The 19532-nt window shown below is 49.8% G+C and overlaps 1 protein-coding gene across 1 annotated transcript in view; it reads left to right on the top strand.

Annotated features, from left to right (window-relative positions):
• LOC140843928 (nuclear envelope pore membrane protein POM 121-like) overlaps window positions 1–18877 on the top strand; it is a 31701-nt gene extending 12824 nt beyond the window's left edge. Inside the window, exons 2-8 of the mRNA XM_073214462.1 lie at window positions 14488–14579; window positions 15190–15263; window positions 15745–15860; window positions 15988–16093; window positions 16336–16515; window positions 17834–17973; window positions 18138–18877. Coding sequence (XP_073070563.1) covers window positions 14575–14579; window positions 15190–15263; window positions 15745–15860; window positions 15988–16093; window positions 16336–16515; window positions 17834–17973; window positions 18138–18185 — 669 coding nt within the window. The 5' untranslated portion in view covers window positions 14488–14574 and the 3' untranslated portion in view covers window positions 18186–18877. The remainder of the gene's footprint in view (window positions 1–14487; window positions 14580–15189; window positions 15264–15744; window positions 15861–15987; window positions 16094–16335; window positions 16516–17833; window positions 17974–18137) is intronic.
• The last annotated feature ends 655 nt before the right edge of the window (window positions 18878–19532 follow it).

Raw genomic sequence — 19532 nt, 5'->3', positions numbered from 1 at the left:
ACCTGCCCCCTCAGCAAGCCTGGGAGGTGAGAGATCGCCCAGGTTTTCCAGCTCCCTAGCCTCCCCCCAGTGACCCCTCACTCAGCCCTGCCCCCGGGGTGGTGAGAAAGAAGATGAGGGTGGTGGTATCCAAGGGAGCAATTTAATCAGGAGCTGGTCTCGGGGGGAAGCTCCCTTTTATTTCAGGCGGCACCAAGCGCTGAAATTAGAGGCATGGCCCTCAAGGAAATAGGAGCTGGAGGGGAGCACGATCTTAGAGAAGGGGGTGGGGGCTGGGAGCCCCAAGTGGAGGCAGCAGGCCTAGACTCTACTGGAGGGCCTCCTGCCCACCCCAGGGGCGCACCAGCCTCATGGCCCTCCCACAGGAGTCAGGGGCGGTCCCCCAACACCCCCAGTCAGGCTGAGGGGCAGCAGCTCCGGTCTAGCCCCCTCGACGGGCCTCGGTCCTGGGTGGGGCCTCTCAGCGAGCAGAAATGCAAGGGCGCGCAGAGAGTGCCCAACGCCATTTACTCGGAACCGGGTGGCCCAACGGCCCCTCAGGGCCGCCTGGAGCCCAGGCCCCCGGAGCGAGGCCAGCTGCTGGAAGTGACTGCACTGGGGCAGGGGCAGCCACTGGGGGCGGGGAGAGGACGCCCACCGGAGCCCCGCTCTGGCCGCTTGCTCCCCACTCTGCCCCTCTCCCAGAACAGCTGGGCGCCCTGGAATGCCACCGCCTAATCCTTCATCCCGGCTGGCCTGGCATCCGGAGCCCCACTGGAGTCCCCAAGGACCCCAGTGGGCCTCTCCACCTCCAAGGAAGGGCGCGTGATGGCCGTGACCGACGTGAACGCGCTGAGTAGAGAAGGGAGGGCACGTGCCGAGGGTCCCGACGGCGGAACCCGGCCCTGGGCGCAGAGGAGGGGGCGCCGGCGTCCGCTACTCCCCGGCCGCCTCGACGCGAGCTCTCACGAGGTCCGCCCTGCGCCCCAGGCCGGCGCCGGTGAGCGCGCAGGGGCCCCGGGCGAGTCGCAGTCCCCGGGAGGGCGCCCGGGCCGCGCTCACCGCTCTCGCCGCTGTCGCCTGCGGCGGGCGGGGGCCACGCGAGCAGCAGCGGCGGCCCCGGCCCGGGTCCCGGCGCGGCCCTTGGCTCCGCGCTCGGCCTGGCGCTACCCGCCCCGCGCCCCGGGCACTCCCGCCGCGAGGCGCCGCCCCGCTGGAGCCGGGCCGGAGGGACCGCGCGCCCCGGCGGGGGCCCGGGGAGGAGATCGGCCGGGGGGAGGCCGCGGACGGACGTGCGGCCGCGCGGTAGGGGGCGGTCGGCAGGACGCGGGGGCCGGGGGACCGAGGCAGGCCGGCGGGGCGGGGGTCGGCAGGCGCCGGAGGTCCGAGGGGGCGGAACGCGCGCAGAGCTTCCCACCGGGACGAGTGTGTGTAGAGCGCACACTTAGGGGAAGATGGAAAGGCCCCTCCTGTACAAGGGGAAACCCGGCACGCTCACCCTTTACACCGGGACAGATGGCAAACAGATCGCACGCCTTCCACGTAAGGATGTAAGTGCGAGATGCAAGCGGTCAAGGGACAGAGGTCAGTTCGGTACTTGAGTGCCCTGTGCTGACTTAGAGCCATGCTGGGACCTGTACCATCCAACACCCACCTCCTGCCCCAGTGTGAGGTTCCTGTGCCCCAAGCTGACCACCGGGTAGGAGGAGGCTGTGGGTCCTGTCCCAGCTCTGCCCTCCCACAGATCCCCCTTGCTTGTCTGGGGGTTAGTGAACTTGGTGGATGGACAGACAGCCCTGGACTGGAGTCTGGGAACCTCTGCTAAATAACAGAGCAGTAGCAATGCAAAGAAACCCAGGACATACCTTGGCATTCTCATTTTGAAGGTGGAAACCTGAGGCCCAGCAACAGGAGAGCCTTGGGTAGAGGCGCCTGCATATGCACATTGTGTATTCCCCTTATTCCCCCCGACTATACAGAAAAACAACTGTTGTGGCCAAATTCACGAATCCCAGAAGACCACCAAGGAGCCGACACCGATGCAAAAGCAGAGAGCCTTTATTCGAGCTAGCTCCAGCTCAATTTCTCATCTACACCAAAGCAGTGGCAAGATGCCAGAGAAAGAGAGCGCGTTTTCCCCAGAACAAAGGTTTTATGGGTTTCCAGGGCGGTTTGGGGGGGTGATGGCCGTGGCCCTAGCTGATTGGCTGGGCCTGGGCGTAGTTGGGGGGTGATGAGTAGTTGGAAGGGAAGGTGAGACACTTGGAAAGAGTGATCCAGTCATTAGAGGTCTTGGTGCATTTCCTTCCTGCCCTTTTTCTCTGAAGAACTTAGAAAACGCTTCCCACCTAATGCTCGAAGCCCCGTCAGGCACGTGGAGCCCACCCAAGGTAAGAAGAGGCCGTCTGCTCCCTTGGTGGTGAGACGGGGACCGTGGGTGTAGTCAGAGCAGGGTGAGGGCCTCTGGGAGAAGACCCCTGCCAAAACTCCGTATTAAACAATTAAGCAAAGACAGAGTCACATTAATTCTCTAAAGTAAAATATTAAACTAGGAATATAAGCATTCTTCAGTGAAGATTAGTTAAAAGTAAAAAGGCAGGAGTAACAGCCTGCAATGTTTGAACATCTCCCAGAAAAGAAAATACCTCAGCATAGCCCATGTATTGTTTGTATCAATTAAATGAGGCTATTGTAAAATTTACTTTAGCGGCTAAAAAGCCCAGTTTATCTTTAACTTTACCCAGATGCTGCTTTTCCTCCTCCAGCCCCTAATCAAGGAACATATAACCTGGGCAATTAATATAACAGGTAGGCCCAGCCGTAAACAACATAATGAAGGGCAGGAAGGATTCCATCTTAAAGATAAGAAGTTAAGAAGTAAGATTCTTAATTTACTATTTAACAAACCCACAATAACTCAGCTCACCTTGAAAGCAAGACAAGCAGCCTCGATTGATGTGCTCCCAAACCAAGAAACTGCTATTCTAAGAAAGGATCAAAGCAGTAAATTTCTTATGCAAACTGCAAAATAGTCTGGAAACCTCATAAGAAACCTAGTGTCTCCGTAAAAATAAACATGTAGAGACCATTTGGTGGGTCTGCATCGCCAGCTCTTTGTCTCTCAACCGCCTGTAAACCCCCTAGACAACTTAGCACCCCCGGCTCTCCTGTGCGCCCCCACCCCCCGCCCCCCAGCTCTCCCGAGCCGGGAGCTCTGTCTGTCCTCTCACCGTCTCTCTCAATAAAAGTCTTCCCGGCTCTCCTACCTTGACCGCTAAGCTCATTCTTGACTCCGCAAACGAGAACCCCGGCCTCAGTGGGAGGGCGCTGGCATGGCCGGGTCCCCAGGGAGCTGCCTCCCTCTGCAAGGTCTGTTCGCCCTCGGTCAGTGCCCACTGCCATTACAGTGCCAGCTTGAGCCCTCTGCCCCCATACCCACGCTCGCCTGTCCCAGGCCAAGCCCCTTCATCCTATGAAGAGGGACCGCGCCTCCGCAGGGGCAGGGCAGCGGCGGGCGGCCCCAGCACCATCCCCGCCGGGAGGCCACTTCGCAGAGGGAGTTCCCTTGCTATTTAACGGTGCCCCTTGTTCCCAGAGAGCGGAATGTGATGGTGTCAAGTCCACCAGCAAGGCAGGGAGCGGGTCCCTGTGAGGCCGCTGCGAAAACAGAAGAGCGCAGCAGCTTTGGGTGGGCGGCGCAGCGGCAGGAAGCAGAGGCGATGGGGGGCTCAACCTCCGTCCTGCAGAGAGGAGGCCCCTGCCTGGATCGCCGGCGGCTGCCCCGCAGGCTGGGGTGCGCATCATCCCGCAGGGGCTCTGGTTACAGGGAGGGCCCCCCGCGGGGATGCAAGGTGGCCTGGCCCCAGGGGGCGGGAGCCCGGAAACAGGAGGCAGGAGTAGCCCTTTGTCACTGGGTGAGTCGGGGGTGCTCCAGGGGAAGAACCCACAGACCTGTGGGGACCGTGTAGGAGGAAGTGTAGGTCGGGACTGGCCTGTGACTGTGGAGAGCCCAGGGCAGAAGATGGTCATCTCAGCAGACGGTCTGCCCCCCCTGCCTGCTCTCTGTGGGCTGGGCTGGCTGATTGGCTGATGCCCCCCACGTTCTCAGGGCGGATCCTAGGTCTCCTGAATCAAATGCTGGTCTTCAGAAATGGCAACAGTATCGGGTGAGGCTGTCAGTGTTCGTCAGTGTAAATCACATAACGACCCTGAAATTGACATAAGAGGGGGAGGGTGAAAGGATCTGAATGGCGGTTAGGCTTCTACATTTACTTCAAGTGATAAAATACTGATCATAAGCAGGTGGTACACAATCAGGCATGTATACTGTAGATCCTCAGAACCTCTTAAAAAAATCAAGGAGGTACACCAAAAGTCAAATAATACATTAAAATACTAAAAAATATTCAGAAACAGTTGGCCCTTCAACAACATGCGTTTGAACTGTATGGGTCCACTTATATGTGAAATTTTTACAATAAATATATTGGAAAACTTAAAAAAAAAAACACATGGGCAAGGCGCTCAAGGCAGCGTAAGGGTGGGTGTGATTTTTGTCCCAGGCGCTGACCCCCGCAGGGGGGGTGGGCACCGGGCCGCGGGCCCCGAGACCCCTTTCGCGCGCCGTGTCCCGGCGACCCCGGAGCGCGCGCCGCCAGCGCACAATGCCCGCCAGCGCACAATGCCCGCCTCGCCCCTGGCCCAGGCGCGCTGGCAGAGGGAGTCAGTCTGGTAGAGGAGCCTTGGACTGCGGTCGCTAGCTCGCTACCCAGACAGACCTCGCTGATCGCCCGTCATGGGAGGTTTTCTCACCCAGCTGGTGGGAGGGCTTCTCACCCAGCTGGTGGGAGGTTTTCTCACCCAGCTGGTGGGAGCCCTTCTCATCACTCTGGTGGGACTTCTTTTCACGGAGCTGGTGCGAGGACTTCTCACCCATCTCCGCTCACCGGCCCGCCCACCGGCCCCGCCCCGGCCCCTCCTCGGAAGCTCCGCCCACCCGCCGGCCCCGCCGGCCCCGCCTGCCCCGACGGCCCGCCGCCATCCCATTCACCCCTCGGACCGCCCTCCTTCCCTCCGGTCCCCTTGGAGGCCTTCCTGCGGGTAAGACACGCTGACCCTCCCAAGACCGAGGACTTGACTTTGTTTTTTTGTTTTTTGTTTTTAATTTATTTATTTTATTAAGGTATTGTTGATATACACTCATGAATGTTTCACATGAAAAAACAATGTGGTTACAACATTCCCCCCTGTTATGGTGTCCCCCCCAGACCCCATTGCAGTCACTGCCCATCAGTGTAGGAACATCTTCCTCTTTGAAATCAGAGAGGAACATTTTGAGGAACTTGCCGCAGTAACTATGTTGTCTCAATTTCACACCCATGAAACCATCACCGCAGCCAAGATACTGAACATCACCATTCCTGCCAGAAGTTTCCCCGGGCCCCTCGGTGGAGCCTAAGACCTCCCTCTCGCCCTGCCCCTGCTGCCAGGCATCCAGTGGTCCCCATTCTGTCACTGTAGATTTGTGTGCGTTTCCTAGAGTATACATAAGTAGAATCATACGTTTAATTTTTAAAATACTGAGCTTTCCCTTTCTGACTTTGTGAGACATGTGTAGCTGAATTAACAGTAAGATTAACAACATTGTCCTTTTTCATTACATTACATTGTGACCATGGGATGAAGCCTTAAAACAATGTTGCTGCCTTTCAGTAGCACATCTGTGTTTTTCCCTTTTATTTCCCTTTTAGGCCTGGGCCTCCGAAGAGTGGCCTCAATTCCCAGAGCTCAGATGGCCACTTGGATAAGAGACCCTCCACCTATGCTGTGAGCTGCTTGAAGGGCACGTGCACATGTGGCATCCGTCTGTCCAGCCGCAATGCCATTACCAGTTCCTACAGCTCGACTGGAGGCATCTCTCAGGTTCCTTCCCCTGGTGCTGTGGAAGAAGTGGGTTCTTTGCATTTATTTGTTGATTGTGCAGTGTTTACTAGCTGCCTTCTGTCAGATGCTGAGATCACCTCTAAGGTGACAGCAGTTACCAACCCCTGAATGTTCGCTATAGACCAGTGGAACAAACTAGAAAGCCCAGAATGCTTATGTGGAAACCTGGATGCAAGACAGAGCCACTACTATAGATAAATGGACAAAGGATGAATACTTCAAAAATGGTACTAATCTGATTAAAAGGGTAGATTGAGTCTGGATTGCATTGGGTCATAAACTCATCCTATAGGTACTGGGAATTTAATGAAAGTCTTTAAAATAAGTGGTTATAATTCTTTTTAGAAAGGATGTAGTGTAGACTGGAGAACAGGTCAAGTTTTGCTACCAGAATGACTTGGGTTCAAATCTTGGCTTTGGCACTTAGCAGCTAAGCTATAGACTCTTGGGCAGGTAAATGACTTGAACTCTCTTTTTCTCATCTCTAAAGGACTGTTGTAAAGATTGAAGGTGATGTTTGAAAAGCACCCATTACAGTGCTTGTCAGTAAGTGGGCACCCGATATATAGGAGCTTGAAAAAAATAACGCATGTGTGGAGGAGGTTTTTGAGAGGAGAAAGAATTTGACATAAGTTTTCATCCGTACCAAAGGCTCTTAGAGTAATATAAATGACATGTTAATGATCAATGACAAATATAGGAGATGAAGGCCCCAGCCAGGCAGTTATGGCAAATGCAGAGGACAATAGTATGAAGTCTTTATTCTGCACTAGGCCCTCTGCTGAGCACTGTACACACATTTCCTCAATCAGTGATCACAACAGACCCAATATGAGATACACAGTCAGTCATTGCTCCTCCTCACAATTTTATGTCAAATGTCATACATACACAAAAGGAAGGGAAAATACCATATGAACCTCCACGTAGCTCCAGCACTTAACTGTTTTGTCAGTCCTGTTCCGTCAACACCCCCACCCCAGATTGGTTTTGCTCTTGTGTTTTAAAGCACAAACATGTTGTTTCACCTGTAGGTACTTTAGTGTATTTTTTAAACTTTTGAACATTAATAACCACAGTACCTCTATTCCTCTGAATAATCGTGACTTAATGTTAGTTATTATCACTCCAATTTGCCCTTATTACCCAGTTTTATTATAGTTACTTTGAACAGGGACCAAAAATCAACTCATTGCATTTGGGTCACATGTCTCTTATACTCTTTTTTTTTTTTTTGAGTTATTAAAGGTATGTAATTAATATATGTAACAAAAAATCTGAAGGTAAGGCTGTACACTTACGGAAATAATGATTTTGACCTACTTCATAAGGTAGTTGCAAGGTAGTACATATAAAGTGTTCAGGAGTTTATATTGTCCATTGTAAGCATTCAGGAAGTGCCACCTATTACTATTATTTTAAATAAGTACAGTCATTTAATTTCGGGGAACTTAAGTCACACTCAGAGCTTCGGACTTGACATTATACGATGCTATGTATGATGGCCTAACAAGCAGGCAGGGTAAAAATAATCTTAAACTTTTTAACAGGTTGTTTTATATGTTTTAGATGTACCCCTTATGGCTTTTAATCTACTTATAAAGCTTTGAATTTATGCATGGTTTCACAGAGTGTAACCTCAGTCTTGAGCAATAGTTATGTTTAAATTATTATAAAGTACTTTTGTGACACAACAAAATTATGTTGTCCTCATAGGATTGAATTTCAGTCATAGAGAAAGTGAAGGACTTGTACATTATCTTCACGTTAATCAGTAGCATAATGTACATATTTTATTAAAAAGCGTATTCATTGAAAATCATGAGGTATTATTGTAAAGATGTCTTTAAACTTGGGTTTTAAATATAGGTCTTGTTTTTTTCTTATTCTAGAAATGTTCATTAGTTTATCTTAATTTGAATTACTGCTTATTCTAACATGTTGCCTGTAACATTACCCTTTCAAGTTGAATTGTGCTTTTCATGGGGCGTGAAGAAAAATTCAGCAGGCAGTTGAATGAAAACAGGTCAGGTCGGGTTTCTAAATGTTTGTCACTTGTGGTAATTTAGACTTTACTATTTTTTTTCTTTCCTTAGGTATTTTATTGTGTATTCAAGCAAGTATTGATGGTTAACTTAATTTACACTGTTACCTGCTGAGTGTATTGTTAGCAATGCGGCTAGCGTATGTGAACTGTTCAATGGCTGGCTCACTTAAAGTGTTGCAGTGACATGAGAGGATGAGGGACGCACCATAAAAGGCATGGAATGGGGTGCTGATAACGACTGAGCCTCAGTACTTTTCTACTTGGTTGTATATGATAATTGTTGGAATGTTAAGATAACTTGTGCTTTTTTAAATGCCTGTTTGTACAGGAAATGTTTTCCTAAAGCACGGTTCAGAACCGCGAATTATTCCTAGAGATTGTGTCGGAAGTTGCTAATATCTGCTACATGGAAACCTGCCTTTCAGAATAAATATTAGTAGTGCTGTAATTTGAAATCAGGCATTAAAGTACTGTGAAAACACCAGTAGCTGACAAAATAACGAAAGGCACCTCTGCCCCTTCTGTGCCCGCACTCTTCCTGTGAAGGCAGGCTTGGGTGTTCAGGGGCCTTCCCCGCAGACGACCGCAGCCTCTCTTTAATGGCCTTTTTAAAATGTGCAGAAAAGCAGTTGTCAAAAGCGTAACCATTCCATGGAACCACCACCCAGGCCAAGTTAATAAATCATTTTCAACATCCCCGAGCCCCTCTCATACCCACTCTCAGTCACTACTCCTTCCCTCTCTTCTTTCCTGATTATTAGCACCACATATAGTTGTCCCTGTTTCTGAACCTCATATCAATGGGAACAGAATATGCTTTCTTTTATGTGTGGGTTCCTTCACTCACCATTTTACTTGTGAGATTCATCCGTGCTGTTGCAGGTAACAGGGGTCTTTCATTTTCGTTGTGTATTCTCTTAAACTGTAGGATATATCACAACTTAACCATTCTACCACTGGACGTTTGGGTTTCCAGTTTGGAGCCACTATGCGTAATGCTGCTCTAGACATTCTTGTATTAGTCTTTTGGTGCACATATATCAAGTACGTGTATGTTCGGTCTTAGCAATTTGACCAATTGTAGAAAGTGATGTTTCAGTTAATACTCCTACCACAGCAGGGGAGCTTTTGTTCCTGGAGTTACACATCCTCACTGACACCTGCTGTTGCCACTCTCTTTAATGACCCATTTCAGTGGGTGTGAAGTAGCATTTCATTGTAGTTTTAATTTGCATTTTCCTGATTACTAATGAGTTAAAAGTATGAGTTCATTGGCCATTTGTACATCCTTTTCTATGAAGTGCCTGTGCAAGTTTCTTGACTTTTCTATTAGGTTCTCTATCTTTTCTTTACTGACGTATACAAGTTCTTTATATGTTCTAGATGCAAGCTTTCTGAATGATATATGTTGCTGTAAGTAAGCGTCCCCCATTTCATTCTCTTTCAGTCATTTCACTTGCGGTTAGTGTCTTTTCTGTGCTGTTTAGGAAATCTGTGCCTGCCGAGGGCCGTGATGATCCTCTCCAATAGTCCTTTCTAGGAACTTCATTATTTTTCCTTTCACATTTGGATCCTCACCTGAAAAACTTTGTTTTACATGGTGTGAGGTCAAGATCAGTCTTAATATTTTTCCATGTAATATCCGTTTGATTCTGTAACATTCACCGAAAGAATGGGTCACCCTTTCCCTATTGCTCACAGTATCGGCTTTGTTGCATGTCGGTCCCTCCCTGCTTCCAACCTGCAGATAAGGGGGGAGACACGATGAGATCCCGGAGACCTGAAAGGACCAGCCAGGGGACTCGAGGCCTAACAGCGCAAGAGTGGTGCTGAGAGGGCACCCTTTGTATTTATTGAGCACATACGTGTTCACAACAGTAGAATCCTGTGGGGGGGACTTACTAGACAATCATTAACCAACTGGAAACTGCACCCTCAGCAGGCTCCGGTCTCCTGGGCCACGATGTCTCACATGGTATTGAAACAATAGCAAAGGCAATTAGGGCACAGAAACTGTCTTGGTCTTGTTTGTTCTGTTCTTGATCACTTATCAGGAATTACAGGAAAAATAACCAAGTCATATATGATTATACGTTTGATTTCTATGCTTGATTTCTATAGTAATCCCACAGTTGCAATTGAAATGCCCACGTGTACGCGGATCCACTTCTAGATTCTGACCTGTTCCGCTGCTCTGTTTTTCTGCCTGTGCCCATCTTTTTCTCTTCCCTATGCTGTACAGTCTTTATGTTTTGATATCTAGTAGAATAAGTCACCCAACGCTGTCATTTCTCTCATTCCTCTTCTGAAGGCTCTTGCGTCACGACCCTGTGCATTTCTACATAAATTTAGAATCAATGTGTCAGTTTCTACCAAAACAAAAACAAAAAGCACTTGCTGAGCTATTGATTGGGATTGCCTTTAATCTAACAGTTATTTTGGAGAGAATCGATATTTGTACAGTATTTAATCTTAAAATCCATGAACACCGTACATTCTTCACTTATTTACATCATCAACTTCTCTGTGTAGTGGTTTTTTGTATCTTTTATTAAATTTTTCCTAGATGTATGTTTTTGATGCTGTTATAAATAGTACATTGAAAATTTGTTGCTGATGTTAGAAATGCAACTGATTTTTGTATTCAGAAAACTTGCTAAACTCTGAACATTTATCTGTATATTCTTCCGGATTTTTATATGTATGTCATGTCTGCAATCATGACACTTTTTCTCCTTTCTTCCAGTCCTTTTATTGTTTTTTTATGCCTTACTGCACTTGGCTAAGATCTCCAGTACAATGTTGAACAGAAGTGATAGCAAACATCTTTGCCTTGTTTTTCCCAATCTCAGAGGGAGCACTTTCCAGTTTTCTATTGCATGTGACATTTGAATATAGACATTCTTTGTAGATACCTTTATTGGATTAAGGGAGTTCCGTTTCCAAAGTCATATTGTCAAGTACCAACTTTAGGAGCCATTCTCTTATGTTTTTCTGTTTCTTTAATTTCTGTTCTCATAGGTACTATTTCCTTCTCCCTTTCTTCATGTTTGAGGTGCTAGGATGCCTTTGTGGCTTTAAGCGTGGATTCTTAGATCACTCGGTTTCAGCCTGTTCTCTTTTCTCATGTATGTTTTGAAGGTTACTGTGAATTCAACTTTAGCTTCATCCCACTAGTTTTGAATTAGAAGGATTTTTCATTTTCATGCAGTTAAAAATATTTTCTAATTGCCATTGTGATTTCTTCTTTGACTCATGGGTTACTTAGAAGTACACTGCTTAACTTTTAAATGGTTGGGAATTCTCTAGTTATCTTTTAATTACGGGCTTTTAGCTTAATTCTGCTGGGTCACATGGTGTCTTCATCAGTCCTTGAAATGTTCTGCATTTGCTTGATGCCCCAGCACATGTGCAGTTTTGGTAAGTGCTCCACCTTCACTTGAAGGGAAACTTTACTGAGAAGTGCTGCCTTGTGGTTTCTCTTGCTTGGAACTTACTGTGTGGCTTGATGACTTTGATGGTTTTGAGAAGCTCTCAGCCATTATCTTTTATACTGTTCTGCCCTGTTTTCTCACCTCTCTCTAGTAACTATTCTAGGACATGTTAGACGTCTTCACGGCGTCCTATGTGTGTCTCTGCGTGTTTCCCATCGTCTGTCTCCCAACCATCAGTTCTTCAGTTTTCCAGTTCACTAATTTCAGTTAGTCAATTTTATATCTACCATTTCTGCCTGGAATCTCCATACTGTCATTTAAATCACAGTAACTCGTCCCTCTAAAGTCTTGACCACTCCAGTATTTGAATCTTCTGTGCTCTGTCCACCTGGTTAGTGGTCAAATCTTATCTTACATGCCTGATTTTATGTGTTGTTTATCTGTCAGACAGTGAAAAACACAAAACAAAGTGGCACTAACTTGATGCTCTGGGTGGTGGTGTCTTTCTCCAGAGAGGTTTCCCTTTTCCCTCTGGCAGGCAGCCAGGGAGGGAGCAGATTCCTCTGCCTACTTGGGACTGACACGGATTCTGAGTTGTCCGTTCTCGGGGGGCTGGTTTATTTCTGATTGCCTCCTGTCTTCTCGTGTAGCCTGTGTGATCCCAACCGAGGTTTTGTTAGGACCCCTCCACTTTGGAAAGCTCTGAGTCCGTTATTTGTGTCTTCAACCCTGTGAGGCTGGGGACAGCTGCTCGCAGCCTCCGCACTGCAGCTTTCCCTTGTGGAAACGGCAGTCACCTGGGGGAAATGCAGACGTGGAGGCAGGCTCGTCTCTGGGCTTCTCTTCTCTGTCTTGTCCCCACCGCGTCTCACGGCGTTAGAGCTCTTCCGTGCCGCCGTGCCTCCAAACAGATGCGCTCCTCATCGTCTTCAGCATTTGCTGCGTGCCCTCAGCAGGTGGTGGGTCTAGAACACTGTACGAGGCCTTTGCCACATTTAGTTGTAAAGTTCCCATTACCGGTGGAGCCTGTGACCTAAGGCAAGATGTACACTCACTGGCACTGACAGTTGTTGGATATTCTGTTGTGAGTAGTTAGCAGCCCCCTATAGGTGTGTGATGTTTGAAAATGTAAGTTCTCAGAAGCAGGTGTCAGGAAGCAGAGACTATACGTGAACCTTCTTTACCCGGTGCCTCATTGGAAGAACGGGCGGTGAATACTGAATGCAGTGCGGTCAGCCCAGGTGGCAGCCCTCATGTTTGGAGTGAGTGGTAGCATAGCTACTAGACTTGATTTAATTTTTCCAGAGGAACACTAGTAAATACCCAAATCCTAGCTGAGCAAATTAGAAGTTCTAGCTTTGCCATGCTAAATCATTACCAGCATTAAACTGGGACTGATTATGTAAATTAGTACCAGCATTAAACTGGGACTGATTATGTAACAGAACGTGAGAAGTCCTCTGACCTCTGTGTGTGTGGCATTGGTGTCTCCGTTTGTCTTAACAGGACCTACTGTTTTCCAAAGCAGAAATATTTGCAATGGCCTTAAATTGCCAAACCTCCAGCTTGCATTTCTAACCTTTTATCCCTTTATATACACCCATAATTAAGGCAAACCAGAATGCCTCCTAAGAGCACCTAATACTGATACTTTCCTGCTTCCTTACCTTTCCTTGTTCTGTTCTCTGTCCGGAATGACGTGCCCGTCCCACTGCAAGCCTATATAAAGTTTGCCTTTCTTCAAGTGTGGTTGTCTTTTTTAAGCCAAATCATGAAGGACCATCTCAAGTGCCCCCTTCATCCCCCGATTCCTCTAACTGAACTCCGCATGGTGGCTTCTTGGCTCCTGGGCACAGACCTTCTTTATCTTTCATTGCTGTCATCATTTCGTGCTCTGCCCTGTCTCTTTTCCAGATTGTCAATTTCTTGACGATGGAACCGTCATACTTGTCTTGAGATTCTTTGTGGAGTCTGAAGGTATAGTGTCCTTATGAAGTAGGAACTCGGCAAATAAAAACGGGACGCCAGTGCTGAGCTACCTGCCCGAGACACAGGCTGCTTCTGGGAGTTGCCTTGCTGCGTGCTCCTTGCCCGCTCTCCCCGACACGGTCGTGATATTCACATGGAATTGCGAGACTCCGTTTTTACATGGTACAGACATGAATTCATCAGTTTAATGGAAAAGACGTGCCTTTTAATGTTGCTTATGGTTTTGTTTTTGTTTCGGGGTGTTTCGGTTTCCTATTTTATTTATGGTTTATGGAAACATTAGTATGGTTGAAAATTCAAATGGCACAAAGGGTGTACAGTAAAGTCTCTTTCCCATGGGACAATATTTTTAGAGAGAAAGGTTCTTAGTTTTATGGAACAGTCTGTCAGCTTTCTGTCTTCTCTCTCTCGTACAGTCCCTCCCTACCCAACCTTATCTAACTGCTTGTCTGTTTCGTTATAGTCCTTTGTTTGTTACACTTCTAAATGTAAATCTTTTATCACATCTGTGTGGTGAGAGAAAGCACTTTTCCCCTAAGTGTTGAACTGGATTCTCCTCAACCCTGGCTGGTCACGGATAGATGGCTGTAGGGATAATTATCATGTGACAGTAAATGTCATAGATGTTGCAAAAGTCACAAGCATCACAATAGCGTATTTTTTAATTTTAATAAAATAAAACTGACAATTCAATGGAAGCAAGACTAACCTAGCTTCCTGGCTTCTCTTCACGGGAACAGTCTCTGAGTGTCCCTTTATCCTTTCCGTGGACGAGTACAGAGTGGCCTTGTGTGCGTCAGAGCCCGCTCCCCGCCGTCGCTGAGTATGACGCTCCACTCTTCAGGACATGCAGAAAGGACGCTCATTCCTCTGCCGTTTATTAGCATTCCATTACTTTTTCCGACTTCATTCCCCATAGTTAATACTGGCAATTGACTCACTTTCCAGAAGCTCCTCTTCACAAAGAAGTGTTTTTGAGTCACGTGGAAAGGAGACTTTATCTACAGTGATGGATTAGAGCCACAGAATTATGTTGACGGTCAGTCCCTAAGTTACTACATAGTGTCAGTCACGTGACTTGTGTTTGGCTTTTAGTTCTGGAAGAGGAGAGGTCCCAGCTCGTCACCCTCCTCCGGTCCCTCCTCGTTCCGCCTGCAGACAGCAGAGAGGTCACCAAGGAAAATGAGGTAACCAGTGATTTGCCGTGTGGACTAATCAGAGGGCAGGAAAGGAGGGGAATTCACTCAGCACTTAGGCCATCTGAGACTCCGACTTGGAGAATCAAAGCGGTTCACATCTGAAGGGCGGCGATGGTGCCGCCCTGAATCGCTCTGTCTCTTGCAGTCATCACACAGTGACCACACCGGCCTCTGCTCCCCGTCATGCTGCAGCGGGAGGGAATGGGATGTAAGGGGAAGGGCTGCACAGGACAGAGTGACCAGAGTGACTGATGGGAGTGGGCGGCAGGCTTCACATTCTAGACCCCAGCTGACCCTCCAGGTGTCCGACTAGAATGCCGCTTTCTTAGAGATAGAGGTGTGACTGGAACTCTCGGAAATTTGCCAGGTTGGACGTAAGGTTCTGGAGATTGTTTTGTGCTTGTGTTAAGACGAAGGTGTTTCTGTGGCTTCCCTGAACTGCCTCCCTTCATTTCTTTAGGCATTTTCTTTGATTTATTTTATATGTTGTCTTGACACACCGGGATCTTAGTCATGGTTGTTCTCGACGTTGGCCAGTCGGTAGTTAGGAGGGTGTAAGAAGTTATCCAGTACTTACTTGGGCCTCTTCCTCCGACAGAGGAGAGGAGCTTTCTCCTCATTCCGGCTCCTCAGCTCCCTCCATAGGAGACAAGCAGTCCCAGGGAGAACAGGGTAAGTTGATGAACGCATGGCATGTGTTGGTGGTAGTGTGTATGGAGGGCGCATGGGCCATGACCCACTGGACACATGTACTGAGCCTTGATTTGTGTGGGGCCTGGTAGTTACAGAGAGAGACGTTCCTGTCCTTCGGGCTTCCTGGTCTGGTAAGGGAAGGTGGCCCAGACTCGTAGAGCATGACCCAGGCCACCTGGGGGGTGCGGGGTAAGGTAAGCCTAGGTGGGGGAACCTGAGCAGTCCAGGCAATTTCTGTCCAGTCAGCAACCGTGTGCACACATTTGGAGCAATTCCCACCTCATGTCGTCTTGACTGTCAGAAATAATCTTGTGGACACCATCCAAGAGCCCAAACCATGGAAGATAGAATCCCAGAGACACCTAGTGACAGTTCAGTGTTACAAACTAGGCTGGCTAGACAAACCTCTCCATTTCTGGAAGAGAGGAGGAAGGAAGGAAGTCGGGTCCTTTATTTGCAGGCACAACCACACCTGGGAAGCAGAACTGGGGTTCTCCACCTACGCCCAGCAGCTCCCGGCTCCGCAGACGCAGGTTTCCCCTGGTGCCCTCCAGGCGAGGGATCCCGCTGATCTTGGTATGGCCTGTCCAGCCGCCCCTGCCCACCCCAGCCTGGCTCCCCTGCGTCTCGGGAACGGAAGGGTGGGCACACGTTTCTTTCACTGCCTTCTGACCGGCTCGGCTTCTCCTTCTTCTCCTGGTAGCCTCCAGCTCCCGTGCTCTGCGGCCCGATCACACGCGAAGAGTATTACCGGGAGGAGCAAGCTCAGTCGGAGAAGTGGCTGAAGTGGATCTTCCAGGGTGAGGGTGGTGAGGAACATGGGTTAACTTCACACTCCCGAGACGGTTCCCTTTGGTTCCCTTTTGGTCTTTCTCCTCTGAGAAATCCACCTCTTGGGTTCTCAGTGGGCTCCGAGCACAGTGAGCCCTGAGACTGAGAGGAAGCATTTGTGCACGAGTTCCCCCGAGTCCCCAAGCCTCCCCGTGCTCTGCGAGGCCCCCAGAAAGAATTCCCCTGCCAGGGAGGACAAGCGTTTGTCTTTCTTCCTTAGAAACTGCATCGAACTCGGAGGGTGGGGACCCACCTGCCACCCCACCTTCTCCTCCGAATGTCACCCTGCCCGCTGCTGAGACTGCTGCTCCCGCAGCCTCCCTCCCAGCCGCAGTGACTGACGTGCTGCTGAGGCACTTGGAGCAGTTGGCAGACTTCCTGTGCCTACCATCTTGCCCAGGTGAGCGGGAGGGCTTTCTGGGCAGCACACAGTGCCATCAGCCTCTGCTCAGGTGAACGCAGCATTCCAGTCGGTCACTGAAACGGCTGAACCTGTTCTGGCTTGGCACACCTGAGCTGGTGTAGGCCTGGCGGCTTCAGAACCCTCTCATCAGGCGCAGATTGTAGGGAGGGGCCTGCCGCCCTTAAAGCTGGAGAAGGCAGCCTGGTTTTGGGAGTCAGACGGCTGTTGGCTTGCAGCCCCATTCCTTAGCTGCTCTGAGCCGTGCTTGGGTTCAGAGGATTGGATTTTCCTTAGTGTCCACACATGGAACCCCTGCTAGGCCAAGGTTTATCCCCTGCTGTCTGCCTTATGATCTGTGAAGGGTAGAAATAAAGAGCCCTTCCTTGATGTTGAGGAATGAATACTTGAAGAACGTGTGGTAGAGATGAGTCGGATTTGCTGACTCCTGAATCCCTGGCACAGCAAGGCTTCTAGAGCACCAATACCGTCACATTTCAGATACCAGAATTCACGTTTTCTGTTCTTCCTAGAATCGGCTGCAGTGGCACTGTTGGGGAGGAGGCATTGTGTATTCCCTCCATTCTTGTTCCCGCCGTGACAAAGAATTGAAGGGCAGAGACACAGTAGTGAGCAGAGGAAAAGTTTTATTTAAAGTTACTTAGAGAAAAAGTGCAGGCGACCTCAGAGAGAGAGAGGAGCACCCTGACAGTTTTGGGGATCCCCATTTCAGGATTCTTCAGGAATGTGACTAAGGGCTTGGGGTGCAGACCTGTTAGGTGGGCCTTGAATACTTAGAACTAACTTAACACAAGGGACTTCCTGCTCTGATTTCTCCCTGGGAGCCCGGCGTTTCTTGGTCTGGGAGCAGATCAAGGCTGCCTGCCCGGCCCCGAAGGTGGGCTGAGTTGTCTGTTTGCTAAAGAGTAAGTGAAGCATCTTCTTAACTTCCTGGGTATTAAGACCCAATCTTATTTTGAAGATGGAATCCTTCCTGCCTGTTGCTATGTTGTTTATGCTGGGCTTGCTTGCCATTATTCATTGTGCAGATTGCAAACTACTTGATTAGGGCCAAAGGAGAAAAAAAACAGCAGATAGGTAAAGTTAAAAACATAAGCTGAGCCTGTCTGATTAACACAATAAAGCCATGGGCTCTGCTGAGGTGCCCTCCTTTCTCTGGGGAATATTCAAACATTCCAGGCCAAGTTGCTCATGGCTTTTTGAGCTTTAACTGATTAACTCTAGGTCTTTTTTATTGGGCTTTTTCCTGGCCTTATTCTCTTTCCATGCCACTGATATCTATTTTCCTGTCTAACAGGGTGCGTTCCCTTCCCCTCTGGGTACAAGAAAGATGTGACCTCACTGGCAGTCATGCGCCGCCGAGGTTTGCAGATAGGCAGCAGAGCTCAGAGAGGAGCTGTTTCTGGCAGGACTTTTCCCAAACCACAGGAAAGCCAGGTAAAAATACCTTCCCGGGCCTCCTGCCTCCCAAGGAACTCAGCCTGGGAAGTCCTGTTGAAGCACCCAGGGTTCTGCGGGCCTGGCCCTCCACAGCTTAGGGCACACAGAGAAGCAGTCTCTGGTAGTAACTGCCCTGATGAGGTCTTTTTCCATTGGTGCAGGATCAAGATCCCTGGGAGCCCGACAGAAAACGCAGGCGTATAGCATAGATAACCACGCCGGCAGGAAGTAGCCTACGCCCCATGCCCCGACCCCAGACCCCTCACCCAGAGGCACCGTGTTCCTGCAGGAGCGCCCACAGGAGCCATCTCATTCACTCCCCACCACAACCCCGTGCAATGCCCCTGTTCTTCCCAAGGAAGGGAAGCTCCAAGAGGCAGAGAGATGGCACCACGACGGAGAGGCACGTCCACCTGTCTCCAGCACCTGCCCCACTCTGCAAAGACCACCCATCTGGGAGGCTGAGGGCTGGGAGCCAGTTCTAGGCCCCCCACTGCCTTGCTGCCCGACTTGAGTACGTCCTACCGTCAGGCCAAATCCACCCTGAGAGCAACTGCTCCCAGACCCTTCCTGCCCACCGAGCCCCTCTCCTCCTGGTGCCCACCTCCTAAGAGTGGGGAGAGGGTGTGCGAGCGGGAGGACCCGGGGTGTTGTGGTTTAAAATCACAGCTCTGGAGTCCCCGCTGCGAGGATGAGAGCCCGGGCTCTGCTGCTTCCTGGCCACAGACGTCGGGGCCATCCCCTCTGCTGGTCCAGCTTCAGTGTAGTGGAGGTTCAACGGGAATAATGTGCACTACTGGGCATTAAGTGAAACAACGTATGTAAAAACTTAGGGCGGCAAACCCTCAGTGAATGGTCGCTGTCACCATCATCAGAATAAATATCGTCATTATTATTATTATTCCCATTGCACCAAATGACAACAGAGGCTTGGCCCCTGTTATCCTTGTTTTCTGTCAGAGAAGCGTGAGATGAGAGAACAGGAAGCTCCAACAAGGACAAAGAAAGACCCTGTGTGTTGGCCGGTGAGCCAGGGTTTGTGAAAGGTGGGGTGGCTGGGCAGAGGGGGTCATTGGCTAGAAACTGGACCTAGCGGGTCAGTGGAGCAGCTCAGTGATCCCTTCTCATCGGGGGGAATGAGGAGCTCCCTCTCACTCGCGGCATAGCTGAGCCCCTCTAACCGTCACTTGGGGCCAGGGAACCAGGGGTCACTCACCGCCATGACCAGCTCGAATGGGTACTCGTGGACGCGGACAGGAGGCTGGTACTTCTGCACCATGTCCTTGCAGGAGCGCCCACAGGAGCCACTCAGGCACAGTGAGCACAGAGCCCGGGTGACAGGTGACTGGAGAGGCAGAAGCGAGAACCCTGCCCACTGCTCCCCATGCAAGGGGCAGGACCAGCCCCTCTTGGCCCCACCCACGCATCTCCCCACCTCTCAAAGTGATGCGACTGGTCTGATCCCCACATGACTCCAGGCCAGACCCCAAACACCTGCCCTGTTCATTACCGACCGCCCCAGACCACACTCACCCCTCCAAGAGCAATCAGCACCC

The sequence above is a fragment of the Manis javanica genome, chromosome 10 (genome assembly GCF_040802235.1).
Source record: "Manis javanica isolate MJ-LG chromosome 10, MJ_LKY, whole genome shotgun sequence".
NCBI lineage: Eukaryota > Metazoa > Chordata > Mammalia > Pholidota > Manidae > Manis > Manis javanica.
Note: the sequence above shows the minus strand (reverse complement) of the source record. Positions and strands in the feature narration are given on the sequence as shown.